Source organism: Schistocerca cancellata, chromosome 1 (genome assembly GCF_023864275.1).
Source record: "Schistocerca cancellata isolate TAMUIC-IGC-003103 chromosome 1, iqSchCanc2.1, whole genome shotgun sequence".
Taxonomy (NCBI): Eukaryota; Metazoa; Arthropoda; class Insecta; order Orthoptera; family Acrididae; genus Schistocerca; species Schistocerca cancellata.
Genome location: NC_064626.1, coordinates 265116840 through 265136745, shown reverse-complemented (window position 1 = coordinate 265136745; position 19906 = coordinate 265116840). Strand labels below are relative to the sequence as shown.

General features: G+C 43.0%; 1 protein-coding gene across 1 annotated transcript in view; it reads right to left on the bottom strand.

Moving 5' to 3' along the window:
- Positions 1-3620: 3620 nt before the first annotated feature.
- Positions 3621-19906, bottom strand: part of LOC126170885 (nucleolar complex protein 2 homolog) — a 31246-nt gene continuing 14960 nt past the window's right edge. The window contains exons 2-3 of the mRNA XM_049920757.1: positions 18372-18579; positions 3621-3855 (exon numbers count right to left, since the gene is read on the bottom strand). Of these exons, the coding sequence (XP_049776714.1) occupies positions 3746-3855; positions 18372-18567 (306 nt within the window). The 5' untranslated portion in view covers positions 18568-18579 and the 3' untranslated portion in view covers positions 3621-3745. The remainder of the gene's footprint in view (positions 3856-18371; positions 18580-19906) is intronic.

Here is a 19906-nt window from a genome sequence, read left to right as displayed (position 1 = left end):
AGTCCTAAAAATACCCGCACAATAACACAGGTACAGAAATCTGCAGTCAAGGCTGTCACAGAGTGGATGAAGCCTTTGGTTGAGACCCCTATTTGGCTCCACACCAAAGGACCCTGATCAACTCTGGAAATATTGCTGCACATTGCGAGCTCTGTTTGCACCCCAAGGGCATGGCCAGTAGTCTTCACCACCTCTGCCAGTTGCCTGTACGAACTGAGGGTTACGTCAGAACCCATGCCACAGGTGTCATCGGTGCTGACGTGAGCCACAACTAGCAGATGACTGCACCCTGCATGCTTGACAGCCACCAGCAAGGCTGCCTCCTAATCTTGGATGAGCCCCCAGTGGACATACCATGTGAACAGTGGCCTTCTTTCCGGTCCTGAACGCTATCTGCCTCAGGGGCTCCATAATGCACCTAACATTGGTGCTCCCAATAACCAGTAAACTCCTCCCCCCCCCCCCCCCCTCCCCCGTGTGGCTGCTCAGACCCTGCTGAAGAAGTGGCCACCTGTCCATTCACAGGATGAATGGGCAAGGCCAGATGGCCACTCTCCATAATGGCCCTCCACCTCGAGCGACGTGAATGCCTTGCACCTGCCACTCAACCTGCTGTGAGGGTGGATCCACTGAATCATAGGCACTAGGAGGTGCCTCGAAAGCAGAGCCAAGCCTATGGGCAAAACAAGTGACATCTAAGGTGTCCCCTGTGACATGCCAGATTCTCCGCCACCGGTACACCCTGAGGCAGCAGCCTGAAGGTGACTGACTGTAGCCAAAAGCACATTCAGATGTTCGTGAACCACAGCCAGCTCTTCCTGCGTCCACACATAGCATGCACACATCTGCCCATCCTAGCAAGACTAACTGGAGAGCAGACAATCCTAGGTATGTGACTTCCTACCCTTCTGAACTGTCACCAATGGGCATGTTAAAGAGCTACGGAGCTGGCTATTCAGTGAGTAACAATTGTGCTAAGGACTGAATGACTTTACACTTGCAAAAACGCAAGATCAGCCTTCTTAAACAGAGAAACACACATGTAATTTAATAAATATACTATGTGGAAAAAACAGAGAAGGATCCAGACATCCACTAAAACATACGTTTTTCATATTAGGTGCATTATGCTGCCACCTACTGCCAGGTACTCCATGACCTCAGTAGTCATTAGACATCATGAGAGAGCAGAACGGGGCACTCCTCAGAAGTGACGGTCTTCAAACTTGGTCAGGTGATTGGGTATCGCTTGTGTCATACGTTTGTATGCGAGATTTCCACACCCCTAAATATCCCTATGTCCACTGTTTCTGATGTGACAGTGAAGTGGAAATTTGAAGGGACACGCACATCACAAAAGGGTACAGGCCACCCTCGTCTATTGACTGACAAAGACCGCCGACAGTTTAAGAGGGTCGTAACGTGTAGTAGGTAGAGATCTACCCAGACCACCACACAGAAATTCCAAAGTGCATCAGGATCCACTGCAAGTACTATGACAGTTAGGCGGGAGGTGAGAAAACTTGGATTTCATGGTCAAGCGGCTGCTCATAAGCTACAGATCATGCCGATAAATGCCAAATGACACCCCGCTTGGTGTAAGGAGTATGAACATTGGCCAATTGAACAGTGGAAAAATGTTGTGTGGAGTGACGAATCATGCTAAACAATGTTGCTATCTGATGGCAGGGTGTGGGTACGGCGAATGCCCAATGAACTTCATCTGTCAGTGTGTGTAGCACCAACAGTAAAATTTGGAGGCTGTGGTGTTATGGTGTGGTCGTGTTTTTCACGGAGGGAGTTTGCACCCCTTGTTGTTTTGCATGGCACTATCACAGCACTGATGTTTAAGCACATTCTTGCTTCCCACTGTTGAAGAGCAATTCGGGGATGGCGACTGCATCTTTCAACATGATCAAGCACCTATTCATAATGCACGGCCTGTGGCAGAGTGGTTACATGACAATAACATCCCCATAATGGATTGGCCTGCACAGAGTCCTGACCTGAATCCTACAGAATACCTTTGGGATGTTTTGGACTGCCGACTTCATGCCAGGCCTCGCTGACCGACTTCGATACCTCTCCTCAGTGCAGCGGTCCATGAAGGATGGGCTGCCATTCCCAAGAAACCTTCCAGCACCTGATTTAACGTATGCCTGCGAGAGTGGAAGTTGTCATCAAGGCTAAAGGAGGGCCAACACCATACTGAATTCCAGCATTACCGATGGAGGGTGCCATGAAATTGTAAGTCATTTTCAGCCAGGTGTCTGGATACTTTTGATCACAGAGTGTACATGATCTTTTAGATAAACCACGAGATGCCTGTGAGTTGCACACTAAACCTCCAGAAAGAATTTTTTTATGTCAGTATTGAAGATGATAGCTGAAAGTATGCTTCACTTGTGAAAGTCATTGCAGTTCAAGGAAGTACTATTTGAATTATCAAATTTGGCAGCAGTTTTTGGAGCTTTATGAGCACTTTTTCTGTGGGCAAAATGGTTTAGCAGGGATTGAAAATATGCTCAAAGAAGAACCTTCTGATGATGATTTAGTGAGAGATGGAATTCTTTTCAAGTTCGGTACCAGAGGAGAGTCTTTCGTGATTCAAATACTATGCAAATCATTAAGCTTGTGCATGAGAAGGACATGATACCATTTAGCAACTCAAGAGGATACAGAAGAAAATTATTATGTATCAGATCTGACTGGCAAGCTGATAACCACGAGATCCTGAACTACAATAACATCACTGAATTTCTGCAGCCTTGACAAGTAACTAGGCCTACTCTTCATACGAGTCAGATGATTGTCAGCATGGCTCAACATGGGATTTCAAGGTTTTCCTGCTAAGAAGACTAGTGACATACCAGAGAAGCCAAATGCTGCAGAGTAGCTTTTGTGTGTTCATGGAGAAGATATGTTCACAGAGAAGATCTGAGTTGCACTGGACCCCTGTCTCTGTTGTTTGTTTTGTTTCATTCATTATTAGAGTTTGCAACTATGAAAGAAATAATGTATGTGAATGTGAGAACAGTTTTTTCTACATTAATAAAGGTGACTGGTATGATTTATGTAGCTGCACAGTAGAGAAAGTAGAGAAGTGTGGCAGTTAGAGAGATATATATGAATATTAAGTGAAGATATTGATGTTGCAGAAATTGAGATGGTAGTGCTAGCTGCGGTTTTCTGTGAAATGTAAAACCCATGCTAAGAGGAGACTATGGCATAATTGTTTGGCTTGAAGCTGCATTATCAATAAGAGCAAGACAAAATGTAATAATGGCATTTAGTAAGCAACAGCTACAGTATTGCATAGTACATTGTTAACACATTACTGGCACACATGTATGTGCAGTAATATAAAATGCTGTATACTGATGCTACATGCTTCGACAAATACAGCATGGAGGCAGCTGACTATTTGTGCAAGAAACACACAGCTGTCTTCGCACATGCTAATGTGATCTTCACCGTCTCTTGCCACAAACTAAGTTTACTTCGACTTGAAGAAGAAGGGGTAACCTTACAGGACAATGAATAGTTTTGTTATGACCCTTTTATATGATTGAATTCAATACTATATACGTTCCATTCATGATTTCAAAAATAATTTATTAGTAATTAATTTATCAATAATTATTAATCTCTGAAGATAATATAGATATATTTACAGCAAGTATCACACAAAAGTGTCTTTTGTTATCGGCACATTTCATAAGTTTCACGTTTTATTATATAATAATTAGCATTTCTTTCTTTTAGAAGCTGGACCTCCAGCATCATCACTGCCAGCAGTCTGATCATTATCATCATCATCATCATCTTCTTCTTCTTCAGCATCTTCACTGCCATCTGCAACAATGAGATATTACAGTGAATCCTGATTCAGTCAAGTTCTATACAAGCTTTCAGTCAGAAATAAAGCTGTGAAATACTATGGGAACAGCACATAAAGAAAAACAGCAATTAAAAATTACAAATTGTAGCCTTACGAATGACCGGGTGATTGAAAAGAAAGACTGACTATATCAGATAACACTTTTTAGCAGCTTCAGTCATTCAGAAGTTTCCATGGTCTGCAGAACATCCACAAAGCACAGAGACAACTCTGCAGAAAACATAATGTTTGGAAACAGTAAAGAAAGTGCACGATGAGGTTAGAAGTCAAAATTTAAGAAGACATAGTATATTATCTTGGCATACATTGGTAGCACAAGGCGGATGTTGAACCAATATTAAAATCTTTTTGAAGTGAGTGCTATCTATATACCCAGCAGTTCGAGTCAAGAGTGCATATTTTAACATTATTTCTTGTGTGATGTATACTCTATAGGATTTTGTAATAATTACCACTGGTGCAGGAAGCTTAGGAACACAAATTATATATTGCATAATTGAGGATAATTTCAGGAATACTGCTAACATGAAAAAAATATGTCTCTCTCCTTCTCTTACGCCCTTTCTATCTTATCGTATTTTCTAGCATAGTGACACAGGACTTGGGCTCTACCACTGTGGATTTTTCCACCTCTGTAGTATACTGTAAAGTATGCTATATAGTATGTTGCACATAAATGTTTATGGTTTATAGTAGTATTTATTTAGCATAAAACTGCAAGGTACTTGTTTCGGATTTTCTTTTTAGCTTGAGTGACACAAATTAGGTGAGTGCTGATGGCTGTTCTTCATTCCAACTAAATCTTCACCAGTTTGACAGCCATCTACAGCAAAAAGATGCCCTAAGTTGTGCAAAATCTCCTGTGGCTATTATTACAAAAAGAAAACAAAACTGAATTAAAAAAACAATTGTAGCATTTGTGTTAATGGTGATATCAGTTGTGTTCACACCACAATACACTACATTTATATGTTTTACATTACTGGAAGTTTCTAAATGTGTGACGTTATTTTGTACTCTTCAGCAATTAATAAACCAGCTTGAAGTAGGAAGATAAAAAACATTCTTTGAATATTGAATATTTCTGGTAGTACACATGAGAAGTGATTTCACATGGTGTCTTTTTGAACGATGACTCAAATAAATTATGACACTGAAATCAAATTTGCCAACCAAGCATTGAGAAAAGTGATGTAATCGATACCTTTGGTTTTGAAACAGGATGATGAAATTTATTGAAAATGAGTAATAAGTGTTTTACAGAATAGATAAATCTGCTATTGGAGTGTAAATTTAGCTAAAAATAACAATGAAGTATGTTAAAGCAGAACATATTAAAAATAATGGTGCAGAATCCAGAGGTCCAGCAGATTTAGGTGAATGCTATATTAAACACAACTGCTGGTTGTCTAAGCAACATGGCAATCGACAACCTTCCAAAGACAACATTTGATCCAAAACTGTTTAACAAGAAGTCATCATTCTTTCTTGCACTTTTTCTATTTCAAGAAAGGGCAAACTAAAATAAATAAAAATAAGTAATGTACACATAGCAGTATATGGCCTAAATAAAAGTCAAACAAATTATCAGCCATGAAGAAGTATCAATGCTATGTGTAATAACTCTACACCAGGGATATATATCAAACCATGTAAAAAGTGTGTACATTTGAGGAAGTTCCGGTGCTATTTTGCATCACACTGTCCTGCATTAAGTCCTTCTATGAGAGATAAAATTAAATGTATATTTCACATCTCTTTGATGAGCTATTCACCACAATATTTGTGACTTGCTGTTCAGTGTAGAACATCAGCATGTTACAGTGTGTTTTCTTGTTGGAACATAGGTTAGAGAGTGCACAGAAGAAGTGGTAAATCTACCCCTTTAGAACAACAGATACAAAACTTGTTTATTAATATGGCACCTAATGCATATGGCAGCACCAAACATGCCATTCACACACAAGTGTGTAACTCTAGAACATGTATGTAAAAACATATTAATCACAACTAAAATGTTACAAACGCTTCAGCACAAATAAGAGAGACATTCTGATAGCATAAAATGCTGCCATTTCATATACCCATCATGTAATTCATCCAACTGTTGCACTCGGAGATATTCATGGTTTAATCATTTGTAGAATTCATGCAAGAGTAGAAACACACAGCACGCACGGCAGTATATCAAGCAACATCATCAATTGAAAATACCATTATGATTTAAGGATCTGCAAATATAATTTGCTGTTTCAAAGTCACAGATGCAAAAGTTCAACTCTTTCTTTAGCAGGTTACTAGCCCTAGTTTCCTAAAAAATCATATGTAAGCACATGGCAACCACCACACTGAAATGGAATGAAAAAAACAACCTTGGAATGCCCAGTTCTAGACATTTCATCAATTGGCCATCTTTGATACACATTAGGCTAACCCAGTAATTGCCATGCCACTCTCAATACCAATGAACTGTTGTTGTTGTTTTATTGTGGTGGTCTTCCCTCTAAAGACTCATTTGTTGTATCTCTCTACACTAGTCTATTTTGTGCAAGCCTCTTCATTTCTGGATAAACACTGCAACCCACATCCAAAAAAGGACTCTGGACTTTGTAAAAATATCTAAGCAATCCACAGTCCAGAAAACCAAGAAACACCACTCTGATTTAATATGGTGGCTCACAGAATTTTTATGGCAGTGACTTAGTTTTACATGCCAAACATTTTGATCAGTTACTTGTAGTGCCTGTAGTTATATGTCATTATGTCCATTTAATCTGTTTCCTTCATAATACTGCAGTTTCCAACAGCGTACGTAGTTATTTTCCTTTAACAAACATCAGTAAACGTGAATGCATACTAATAAGTAAACACAAGCTATCCAATACAAAAGTAGCAGCTTTCTTTTATTTTATTTTACATTTTTATTTCAAAATGCAGACTTTAGTACAAATTACATATTTACATACTAAGATATACAAACATAACTCTGCAATTACAATTACTTAACAATTAAGGAAGCAACAACGTGATTACTATATGAAACCTTTAAGGAAGCAGTATTTAGCAGTGTGGACATATTCGTTGATGCATTAACTTCACTCATGAACTTTATTTATCCAAAACCCATGTCTCTAATTCCCAGTACTGACTAGGCCTATATGTTATATTGCCAAGGTATACGGAAAAATTAACAAAAATAAAGCTTGGTGAGGTATTTCAAAGATCATACGGAGATGTTGTGCGACAGCTGTTTTTGATAATATTACTCTAATTATTATTCATTGGATGTGGCATACTGGTTGTTACTACTATTAAGCTGGTCAGACGCGTAAGCTATTTGTAGTGTTGAACACTTTATAACATAAATGGTGATGATAAGTCGAACTTTTGCTTGCAGCTGTATGCATTAATTATGATAAAAATAACTTGTGACTTTTGACAGTTCATTCCAGTTGAGGCAACATGACACTATTGTCCAGGAAACACTAATGATGAGCCTGTTTCCACTCCCATGCCACTCACAGGTTGGCACATTTAGCACAGCTTGTTGCCAACCCATCAGAGAACAGTAGCGTGATGGTGAGCATTGTGAAGTGCAGTTTTTTTTTTTCTGGGGCACTGGAGTGCTCTAGCTGTTGCTGTGAAGTAGTGTTTAGTATTAGTATTGTTTCAGTAGTAGTGAGATATCTCAAGCTGAGGTTTTCTGTAAAAGACATCTTCTGAAAATATGTTTGCTGGAACGGACAGTTGAAAGGGAATTTCAGTTTGTGGACAAGTCTGAAAACTGATTTGGTCTGTGTTCTGCACTTAGAATTGGAGTGCAATAGTGGCAGTCTGATTGTAAGTATTTCAAAAGTGGTGGGCAAAATAACTGTTGTACTTGACATTCACAGGTCTGCAAAAGGGTCAGGATAAAGAAAAGAAGGAAGATGAGTACAATAAAGCGTCACTATATCACTTTCTACCAGAAAAACCAGGCAAACCAAGAAGTTATGGAAGACTGAAAGCCAAGATAAACACGTTCCAGCAGGAGGCACTACGCAGGCATGTGTATGGTTGCCTCAACTCACTGAGTACCCTATGCTGGACAAGCGTCTTTTTAACTGCAGAGAAGCAGAATTATTTAATGGGAGTAAGTTATCTACTCAACACTGTCTGCACAAGCTTGGTTGATGGCAGAAATGTTATAATATTAGAAGTTCATCATCAAGGTAAGTTACATAATAGCCTAGAAAAGCCAGTATCTGAGTGCTGTAAGGAGCATTTGACTTGACATTGTGTGCCTTGATGAGACATGGGTTAATGCTCGTCACATATTAAAAAATGCCTGGATGGACTACACAGCCAAATGAACAACAAAAGCACCAATAGGAAAGGATGCCACGATTATTGTCTTGCTCGCTGGCTCGGCTTGTGGCTTCACCCCAAAATCTTCATTGGTGTTTTGTTCCAGAAAGTAACGTGACTGTCATAAGGAAATGAATGGCACAGTTCACATGGAAAAGTTTTCCAATTTGTAGCTACACAATATTCTCCAGAATTAAATAGGAGTAATGTACAAAGTGTCATGCTATTCCATCTTGTTATACAAAGCTCTATCATGCAGTGAAGGAAAATGGATATTTTTGTCTGTGTAAAAGAAATAGATGAACAGAAAACACGGTAGAAGCTGACCTCGCGACTTATCTTCGAAGATAGATCAAGGAAGGACAAACCTATGTTTCCAGCATTTGTAGACTTAGAGAAAGCTTTTGACAATGTTAACTGGAATACTCTCTTTCAAATTCTGAAGGTGGCAGGGGTAAAATACATGGAGTGAAAGCCTATTTACAATTTGTACAGGAACCAGATGGCAGTTATAAGAGTTGAGGGGTATTAAAGGGAAGCAGTGGTTGAGAAGGGAGTGGTTGGTTGGTTTGTTTGTGGGATTAAAGGGACCAGTTGCTACGGTCATCGGTCCCTTGTTCCAAAACTTAAAAACACCCACACAGAGGAAAAACGAATAATGGAGACAGCAGATGACACAGGACAAGACAGACTCAGACAGAGAACAGACAAAACGAATTAAAATCGCACAGAGTGTGACAATGGTTGGTCGACTATGGAGACAAAAAAGGAAAAGCCAACCACTGAAAGAAAAAAAACACACTAAAAACTCAGACTAAAATCGTTGGCCAAAGGCCAGAATCAATACAAAAGGACAAACACTTAGATTGAGTGATAAAAGCCCCCTGCCCGAATAAAACACAAAACTAAGCCTGCCATAGCATTGTCATCAGTTAAAAGGGCAGGGGGCATATCAGACAGCACAAACATCTGCCTGAGCACAGTTAAAAGTGGACAGGCCAACAAAATGTGGACCACTGTAAAAGCCGACCCGCAGCAACATAGAGGGGGGTCCTCACGGCGCAATAAGTGGCCGTGCGTCATCCGTGTGTGCCCAATGCGCAGTCGGCAGAGGACGACAGACTCCCTGCGAGAGACTCACAAGGAGGAGCGCCACACAGTCGTCATCTCCTTGATAGCACAAAGTTTATTGGGGGTGGTCAGATCGCGCCATTCAGCGTCCCAAAGCATGAAAACTTTGCGGCGTACGACAGCTCGCAAATCAGTCTCCAGGAGGCCAATGTCCAGAGATGGTTTACAGGTGGCCTCTTTCGCCAGGCGGTCAACATTTTCATTGCCGGGTATCCCAACATGGCCTGGGGTCCACACAAAGACCACACAGCGGCCGCAACAGGCAAGAGCATGGAGGGACTCCTGGACAGCCATCACCAGACGAGAGCGAGGGAAACACTGGTTGATAGCTCGTAAACTGCTCAGGGAGTCGCTACAGATAACGAAGGACTCACCTGAGCAGGAGTGGATACACTCTAGGGCACGAAAGATGGTGACCAGCTCAGCAGTGAAAACACTGCAGCCAGCCGGCAAGGAATGTTGTTCGTAGTGGCCCCCTAGAGTCAGAGCATAACCGACACGACCAGCAACCATCGAACTGTCAGTATAAACAATGCCACAGCCCTGATATGTGGCAAGGATGGATAGAAAGCGGTGGCGGAAGGCCTCCGGAGGGACTGAGTCCTTCGGGCCCTGTGCCAAGCTGAGCCGAAGACAAGGGCAGGGCACGCACCTACGGGGGTGTACGCAGAGGGGCCCGGAAAGGAGGTGGAAGAGGGAAAAACCTCAAGCCCCGAGAGAAGCTCTCTGACTCGGGCCATGATCGTACAACCCGACCGGGGCTGATGTTCTTGGAGATGGACGACCGACTGTGGGAACAGAAGATTATAATTTGGATGCCCGGGCAAGCTAAAAACATGGGCAGCATAAGCGGCCAGTAAACATTGGCGCCGTAACTGCAGTGGAGGGACACCTGCCTCCACAAGTAAGCTGTTCACAGGGCTGGTCCGGAAAGCACCAGTGGCAAGGCGCATCCCGCTGTGTAGGATTGGGTCCAGCACCCGAAACGCAGAAGGGGATGCTGAGCCATAAGCCAGGCTCCCATAATCCAGACGGGACTGGATTAACACCTGGTAGAGCCATAAGAGGGTAGATCGGTCTGCACCCCAGCTGGTGTGGCTCAAGCATCACAGAGCATTTAGATGGCGGCAACATATCTGTTTAAGCTGCCGAATATGAGGCAGCCAAGTCAACCGGCCATCAAAAACCACTCCCAAAAACCTATGTGTCTCCACCACATCAAGAAGTTCGCAGGCAAGATAAAGCCGCAGCTCCGGGCAAACAGTGCGTCGCTGACAGAAATGCATAACGCAGGTCTTGGCTGCCGAAAACTGGAAGCCATGCGCTACAGCCCAAGACTGCACCTTGCGGATAGCGTCCTGCAGCTGACATTCAGCAGCTGCAATGCCAATAGAGCTACAGTAAAGGCAGAAGTCGTCAGCATACAAGGACGCTGAGACAGACATTCCCACCGCCACAGCGATCCTGTTAATTGCTATTAAATACAGGCAGACACTTAAAACAGATCCCTGTGGCACCCCATTCTTCTGAACTCAGGAGGATCTATGGGAGGCCGCGACTTGCACGCGGAAGGTTCGATGCGACAGAAAATTTCGGATGAAAATCGGCAGTGGACCCCAAAGACCCCAACCATGAAGCGTAGAGAGGATGTGATGACGCCACGTCGTATCGTATGCCTTCCGCATGTCGAAAAAGACAGCGACCAGGTGCTGACGGCGGGCAAAGGCTGTATGGAAGGCTGACTCCAGGCTCACCAGATTGTCGGCGGCAGAGCAGCCTTTACGGAATCCACCCTGAGACGGAGCCAGTTGGCCCAGAGACTCAACTACCCAACTCAACCAGCAGCTCATCATCCGTTCAAGCAACTTGCAAAGAACATTGGTGAGGCTAATGGGGCGGTAGCTGCCCACCTCCAAATGGTTCTTGCCAGGTTTCAAAATGGGGATAACAATGCCTTCCCGCCACTGCGACGGAAACTCAGCCTTGACCCAAATTCGGTTGTAAAGGTCGAGGAGGCATCGCTGGCAGTCCACCGAAAGGTGTTTCACCATCTAACAGTGGATGCAATCTGACCCAGGAGCTTTATCAGGGCAAGCGGCTAGGGCACTGAGAAATTCCCGCTCACTGAATGGAACATTGTAGGATTCAGGATGGTGGGTGGGAAATGAAAGGCTCCGACATTCCATCCCCTCTTTAATGGAGCGGAAGGCCAGTGGGTAATTCGCAGAAGCGGAACTCAGAGCAAAATGCTCTGCCAAGCGGTTTGCAATATGTCGGAGTCAGTACAAACTGCTCCATTCAGTGAGAGTGCAGGGACACTGACAGGGGTCCGATAGCCATAGAGGCGTCTAATCTTGGCCCAGACCTGCGATGGAGACACATGGAGGCCAATGGTGGAGACATACCACTCCCAGCACTCCCGCTTGCATTGGTGGATAAGTGGCAGGCCCGAGCATGCAGCTCTTTGAAGGCGATAAGGTGTTCTATGGAGGGATGTCGCTTGTGACGCTGGAGCGCCAGCCAGCGATCTTTAATCGCTTCAGTGATCTCAAGCGACCACCAAGGCTGGGTGGACTCAGAAGAACTGGGAATGGCAGATTCTGCGGCAGTAACGATGCTGGTGGTGACTGAGTGAACCACTGCATCAATGGCTTCTTGAGAAACAGGTTCAATAGCGGCAGTGGAGGAGAACAAGTCCCAGTCAGCCTTATTCATAGCCCACCTGCAAGGGCGCCCAGAAGACTGACACTGTGGCAGTGACAGAAAGATCGGAAAGTGGTCACTACCACACAGGTCATCATGCACTCTCCATTGGACAGACGGTAAGAGGCTAGGGCTGGAGATCGAAAGGTCGATGACAGAGTACATGCCGTGCGCCACACTGAAATGTGTGAAGGCACCATCATTTAAAATGGAAATATCGAGCTGTGCCAATACATGCTCAACGGTGGCGCCTCGACCTGTTGCTACTGACCCACCCCACAGAGGGTTATGGGCATTTAAGTCGCCCAGTAACAAGAAAGGTGGCAGCAATTGGGCTATCAGCGCAGCCAGGACATGCTGCGCGACATCACCATCCGGTGGAAGGTAAAGACTGCAGACGGTAACAGCCTGTGGCGTCCACACCCAAACAGCGACAGCCTCTAAAGGTGTTTGTAGAGGGACAGACTCACTGTGAAGTGAGTGAAGGACATAGATGCAGACGCCACCAGACACCCTTTCATAAGCTGCCCGGTTCTTATAATAACCCCGATGGCCACGGAGGGCGGGGGTTCACATCGCTGGAAACTAAGTTTCCTGAAGAGCAATGCAGAAGAAATGGTGAAGACAAGATGGTGGAAAAAACCGCTGCAGTTTCACTGGAGGATGGTATTGTCCATGGCTGAGAAAGGCTTGAAGGGATTGGGGAGGCAGTTTACACCACTGGGTCACTTGCTGCCACTGATTCAGTACCCGTGCGAGTGACATCCATTGCGTCCGAGGGTCCGGTGAGATCCAGGTCTTCAGCAGATGCCAGACTCTCGACCTCATCCTCAGACGCGGAGCTAGTAGGAAGCGGTGGGACAGGTGCCACTGCACTGTCATTATTCTTATGAACCTCTTTCTTCTTCTGTTTCTCTCGCTGTGCCTTCGGTGGTTCAGGCTGAGAGGGCTTCCCTGGGTCAGTCTCAGGGACGGACGACGACCGTGAGGCCCTACGACCAGCGACGGGTGGGTGTTTCAGCCGTGTTTCCGCTGGTTGAAGGGAGGTCCCCAAGGGACCACTTCCTGGCGAGAGGACCCCGCTTCTCCGGCTGGGAAGGGGGAACGGATGTCCCCGATGGTTGGGGCGGTGTTGCTCCTGAAGTAGATGGAGCAGCAGCAACAGGGAGTGAAGTGCCCCCCCCCCCCCCCCCCCCCCCCACCATCAAGGGGGCAGGTGTGGTCCTTCGACTCTGAGAGCTGACTGGAGGTGTTGCAGCTGACGTAACTGTAGCAGGAGTGACTGTGGCGGCATAAGAAGACGTCATGCACACGGGATGAAGCCGGTCAAATTTCCGTTTAGCCTCCGTGTAGGTCAGTCGGTCCAGGGTCTTGATTTCCATTATTTTCCTTTCCTTCCACAGAATCGGACAGTCCGGCAAGCAAGGGGGATGGTGCTCTCCGCAGTTGACACAGATGGGAGGCGGGCCACAGGGAGTATCAGGATGGGATGGTCGACCACAATCGTGAAATACGAGGCTGGAAGCACAGCGTGAAGACATATGGCCAAACTTCCAACACTTGAAGCACCACATCGGGGGAGGGATATATGGCTTTACATCACAATGGTACACCATCACCTTGACCTTCTCAGGTAATGTGTCACCCTCGAAGGCCAAGATGAAGGCACTGGTGGCAACTTGATGATCCCTCGGATCCCGGTGGACGCGCCGGACGAAATAGACACCTCATCGCTCTAAGTTGGCGCGCAGCTCGTCATCGGACTGTAAAAGGAGATCCCTGTGGAAAATAATGCCCTGGACCATATTTAAGCTTTTATGGGGCGTGATATTAACTGAAACATCCCCCAGCTGCTAACAAGCGAGCAAGGCCCGTGACTGCGCAGGGGATGCTGTTTTTATCAAGACTGAACTGGACCGCATTTTGGACAAGCCCTCCACTTCCCCGAACTTGTCCTCTAAATGTTCCACAAAGAACTGTGGCTTCACAGATACAAAGGATTCACCATCAGCTCTGGTACAGATGAGATACGGGGGCAAATATGTTTCACTGGCATTCATAGACTTTCGTTCCTCCCACGGTGTGGCCAGGGAGGGCAACGATTTGGGGTCATACACATTAGCTTTAAAATGAGCCCTCGAATGCTTAGAGACTGCTGGTGGCTGGCCACCAGCAAGAGATGATGTGCCACACTTCATTGCGTGTCATCCACCCTGATGCCACCTACTCCGACCAAGGGCCATCCCCACAGGTGCCACCGAGCCACAGCAAGGGCCACCTGGCAGGATGGCCATTGCCGGGACTCCTGATGCCCCAGGGAGATGGGGATCTACTCCTTGGCATACATGGGGAGTAAATGACACAGGCATCAGTAAAGTGATCCCTGTGTTGTCAGGGGGCTACAACCAACAGGGTACATGGGTGGCCCCACCACAACGGACTGGCTACCGTGCTGGATCTTAGGTGCAAAAATGTCCAAGGTCGTCGTCTCAGGAAAAAGCAACACTCCACAGTGCATAGTGGTAATCGCACACAGGACGGTATCCTCGGCCAAGAGATGCAAAATGAGCGGGACAGCATTGCGACGACGAGAGAGCCGGCGAAAGGTCTCAACACACGACAGATACAATGCACCATGTAAGGCGCCCTTCCCCAATTGGTTCGCTCTTCGGAAGAATTTAGAAAGATGGAGATTAAACCCGAGAGGGGACCATCACATAAAACCGAAACTTTTGAGACTTCTTTTAATCGCCTCTTACGACAGGCAGGAATACCGCGGGCCTATTCTTACCCCCGAACCCGCAGGGGGGAGAAGGGAGTGAGACAGGGTTGTAACATGTCTCCGATGATATTCAATCTGTTTATTGAGCAAGCAGTAAAAGAAACAAAAGAAAAATTTTGAGTAGGAATTAAAATCCATGGAGTAGAAATAAAAACTTTGAGGTTTGCCGATGACATTGTAATTCTGTCAGAGACAGCAAATGACCTGAAAGAGCAGTTGAATGGAATGGATAGTGTCTTGAAAGGAGGATATAAGATGAACATCAACAAAAACAAAATGAGGATAATGGAATGTAGACGAATTAAATCAGGTGATGCTGAGGGAATTAGATTACGAAATGAAACACTTAAAATAGATGAGTTTTGCTATTTGAGGAGCAACTGATGAGGGTCGAAATAGAGAGATATAAAATGTTGACTGGCTATGGTAAGGAAAGCGTTTCTGAAGAAGAGAAAATTGTTAACATCGAGTATAGATTTAAGTGTCAGGAAGTCTCTTCTGAAAGTATTTGTATGGAGTGTAGCCATGCATGGGAGTGAAACATGGACGATAAATAGTTTAGACAAGAAGAGAATAGGAGCATTCGAAATGTGGTGCTACAGAAGAATGCTGAAGATTAGATAGGCAGATCACGTAACTAATGAGGGGGTACTGAATAGAATTAAGAAGAATTTGTGACACAACTTGACTAGAAGAAGGGACTGGTTGGTAGCACGCATTCTGAGGCATCAAAGGATCAATAATTTAGTACTGGAGGGAAGCATGGAGGGTAAAAATCATACAGGGAGACCAAGACATGAATACATTATGAAGATTCAGAAGGATGTAGGCTGCAGCAGTTACTCAGAGATGAATAAGCATGAACAGGATAAAGTAGCGTGGACAGCTGTATCAACTCAGTCTCTGGAATGAAGACCACAACAACAACAACAACAACAATAACAAAATAAATATTCATGTGCAGAAAACTGAACCTGTTATGAGTAAGTTGGACCTAATGGATTTTGTACACCTGTACAAGCCGAACACCCCATGTTAGCATGTCTATGAACTGGCTATGATGAAAGAACTTGATGTGATCAGGCTTCCTCGATACCGCACTCAGTACTCTAATTTAAGAAAAAAATCCTCACATGGCAATGCTGATGAGAGAAGCTATTAAGAGCATTACCAAACAGAATGGTCTCCACTAGTGACACATACCAAGAAGGCAGTTAAGAGATGGTGATTTCTGTCAGTTCCAGCACAAGTTCCCGATTCAAGGAAGAGAGGAGAGATTATTCATTATTGGAGGTGTGGCACTTACCCCATAATCGAGGCTGTTTATAAAATACTCATTGATTTAAATGACATGCCCATTGTTATCACTTGTTTATTCATTAACAATACCAAAAGTAGGTGTGAAATGCTTGGTGCTTGTTGGCAATGAAGCTTCCATATTGGCAATGCTGCTCTCTTCTATTCACTTAATACAGAACAGTCAAAATTTGCACGTTACCTATTTACATAAAAGCATCAGTGCTGTGGTTGAACCATTAAAATGAAAGTATTCTGTTTGTGGTTTCAGTTGCCTGAGACTGCAGTCATGTGTGTGTGTGTGTGTGTGTGTGTGTGTGTGTGTGTGTGTGTGTGTTGTTGTTAACAAAGACCACAGCCTAAAGCTTTAAGTGTGAATATCTTATTATTGTGCCTATCTGTGACTCAGCATCTCTGCTATATGGTGAGTAGCAACTTTCCTTCTCATAATATTATTCTGTTAGTGAGGCAGATTCATTTGATCAATGGTTACCAATGAACAATTACTCAGTTTTATGTGTCCTGTAACCTGTGAAAATATAAGCTACCATCAGGAGCTGAACACGTTAAATGTCAGCTAGCTGGTTGTTCTGTAAAAAAAAGTTCAATTATGGAGCCACTGGCAATGTTTTGAAAAGGAAACAATGATGAAAAGTAAACTAAGTGATGCAAAATGGAATGAACACACTAAATTACAAGTAGGGAAACTGAACAGAATATTTAAGATTACTTCAGAAATTGCATTGAGTATGTATAGAATCTGAACACATGATATTAATGTAACTAATTTTGCAGTATCCCTCCACTGTTTGAAGTCATTATCAAGTTGGCGTAGCAGCAGACATTATAGGAATTCAGTGGAAGCCGCTTTTAAGTTGTTACTCCATATTCTCTGCAGGGGATGTTTTCTTATTCTGCGTGCAGCTGTTTTTTGTATGTGTGCCTGGACATATGGTAATTGCAGCTGACATGACTAATAGTACGTAAAGAGCACCTATCATATGAACAACAGTGTTATTACTGTGCACTGTTGATATGGGGGGGAGGGGTGCAATACTTGGTTGGCATGCAGTAACATGTGCACAGAGTCTTATTTCTATCTCTGTAAGAAGACTCTGAACTCACTACCAGCCATCCTGTGAGCTGTTGCAGACACACATCCAGATGTGTAGATTATGGGGAGACTGCCTTATTATATGCAGAGACAGTAGCTGCCTTCCAGCAGCATTTACTACAGATATGGAGCAGGTGCCTCAAAGAAACATTGTAAGACTTACAAAAAGTAAACTAGCAACAACCTCAAGATCCATATATTTACCAGGGCAGCTACAAGACACTGAACAGTAACTTTTCCGTATTCAATGGGTACACGATAAGTCAAGTTGTAGAAAGAAATGTTGGCTTACAAGCTCAAAACAGTAAGAACAGTACTGCAGACTACATTATCGGAGTCTGCACTCTAGACGTGGGTTGGATAATTTGAATACAAAAACCAAAACACAGTATTCTGGTACTATAGTGACTTGAACCACAACTGAGAATGTATCCAAATAGCTAGCTGTGGATAATACACGTTCAGTGACTTACGTAAATCATTTACAAAGAATAATGCTACTATATATACACAGTTTAGTAAGAGGCAGATGCACGTGTGCCGTCCCCCAAACTCATCCAGTTGACAAAAACAAACACCTTTTATAAAGTACCTATTTATATAAATCTGTATTCTTGAGAAAAATATTTCCGGCGCAGGTACTACTGTTACTAATACTTTGCGAATCATGGAGTTAAATAGCACTTGTGAAAACAAAACAGTCACAAAATATTCTGGAGCAAGGACCACATTGTAGAACTACTAAGAAATCTCTGTCTACAATGATCTGTGAAATGCCTCATGCATTGTTACAGATAGCATAGATGACCATGCTTATTTGAAACATTTGAGAATACTTTTTTATGTAATGTACAATTAGACAAAAATAGAGCTTAAAACAAACAAGACAACATCCAGAACATTTCTTTAGAAGCATTTGTTGTCAAATTTCTTACGGCATCTCTCAATGTGTACCATGTCGCTGAGCTTCCCCAGTGCTCGTATTACAAAGCAGACATTTATCATATCAGTTACCTCCTTAAATATTGGATACACTTATTATGAGATGGTATGAGTAATAATATTTACAGAAATGGAAACACTACATTACTCCTTACCACTGTCACTGTTTACAGAGTCTCCTGGTGCATCGTTGTGGATGAGGTTTGTGAGGTATGTATTAACTTGCTTCTGAACATCCTTCAAAGTTTGTGAAAATTCTTTGAGATCCTGGGATTTATTGCCTTTTATTTCTACCAGAACCGTTCCTGTTTTGTCTTTAACTGTTACAGTTGGTACACTGCAGTTTGACATTATGTGGCAGATCTGTCAGCAGAATATTAATAATTGTGAATATTACTACAGAAAATGCATATTATTATTATTATGGTTCTTCAAAATAAAATTTATTTGATGATGCTAATGAGTTAATATAGGTGCATTAGTGACAAGCATACTAGTTTCTACTTGGAAGTGTATGGCCATGTTGGGCAGATCAAACAAAGGTAATGTTTCTACGTAGGTATCTCAAACAAGAAATCTCTTTACACTTCACATTCTTTCTCTCCCCCCTACCATATGTAGTATGATGTATGGTGTCATTTATTTCTTGCTATTTCCATATTTTTCCTTTTCTTTTTTTGGCCCTCAAAAAGGAAACCTTCGGTCATGAATGGTCAAGATGTAGTATCGCCTTTCTTGCTTTCTAGAAGTTCTACCCCAATTTATATGAGTAAACACAACCATATCTCTTCGCCAATATTTAATAGGTAGGTAGCAGCTATCACCTGCATTTGCAGACGTTATTTAATTGTACAACATTAATTATACTGTCAATATGAGCCAGTAGAAAGCCATCTTAATGTGTAACCTAGGTACTGTGTGGGGACTGACAGAACATGGGTTAAAGTGTTTCAGGTGGAGATTTTTAGTGCACAATTTGAAACCCACACATATTTTCAGAGTGTTACAGACACCTAACAGCAATATGAGTTCTGAAAAAGTGAAAAATTTTAAACCATGAAGTGATTTGTTCACAGGTTATCAAATGGCAGAACAAGATGCTTATGAGTCAGAGGCAGGCAAGGACATTTATAGGCATTATCAATTTCCACTACTAACAAACTGAAATGTGCACAAGACTATGCAAGCTGGGAATTAGTTTACTAACAATACAGCTTACACAATGTCACATCAGTAGTTTCCATTACTTTTGGTGCTACTTTACTACAGAAACATATTTGAAATGGAGAAATAACAGATGTATTCATCTATTGTTTTATTCATGATGGACCTTGATGAACTCTGTGCTTTTTATTCAATTAAATATTGTTAGGAGGGATCATAACATATTACATTTGTCTCACTCAAAGAGTTTTAATATGTATGACAATGCAGAAGTTTCTCCTAGTTGCTCATTAAAGTTATTCGCAAATATTGACATGCAACTACCTTTATTCTGACATTTTAAAATTTACATTATAGGATTTAACAAATGACAGACTAATTGGGGCGCATAAGAAAATAGGCATGAGCAACTGAATTACGGGTAGGATCAAGGCTCCATGTTTTGGCCACTACCACACTTATGGCCACTTTGATGTAATTAGTGAATCCCAGCCAATCATACAATAGTAATTATAAACAACACAAA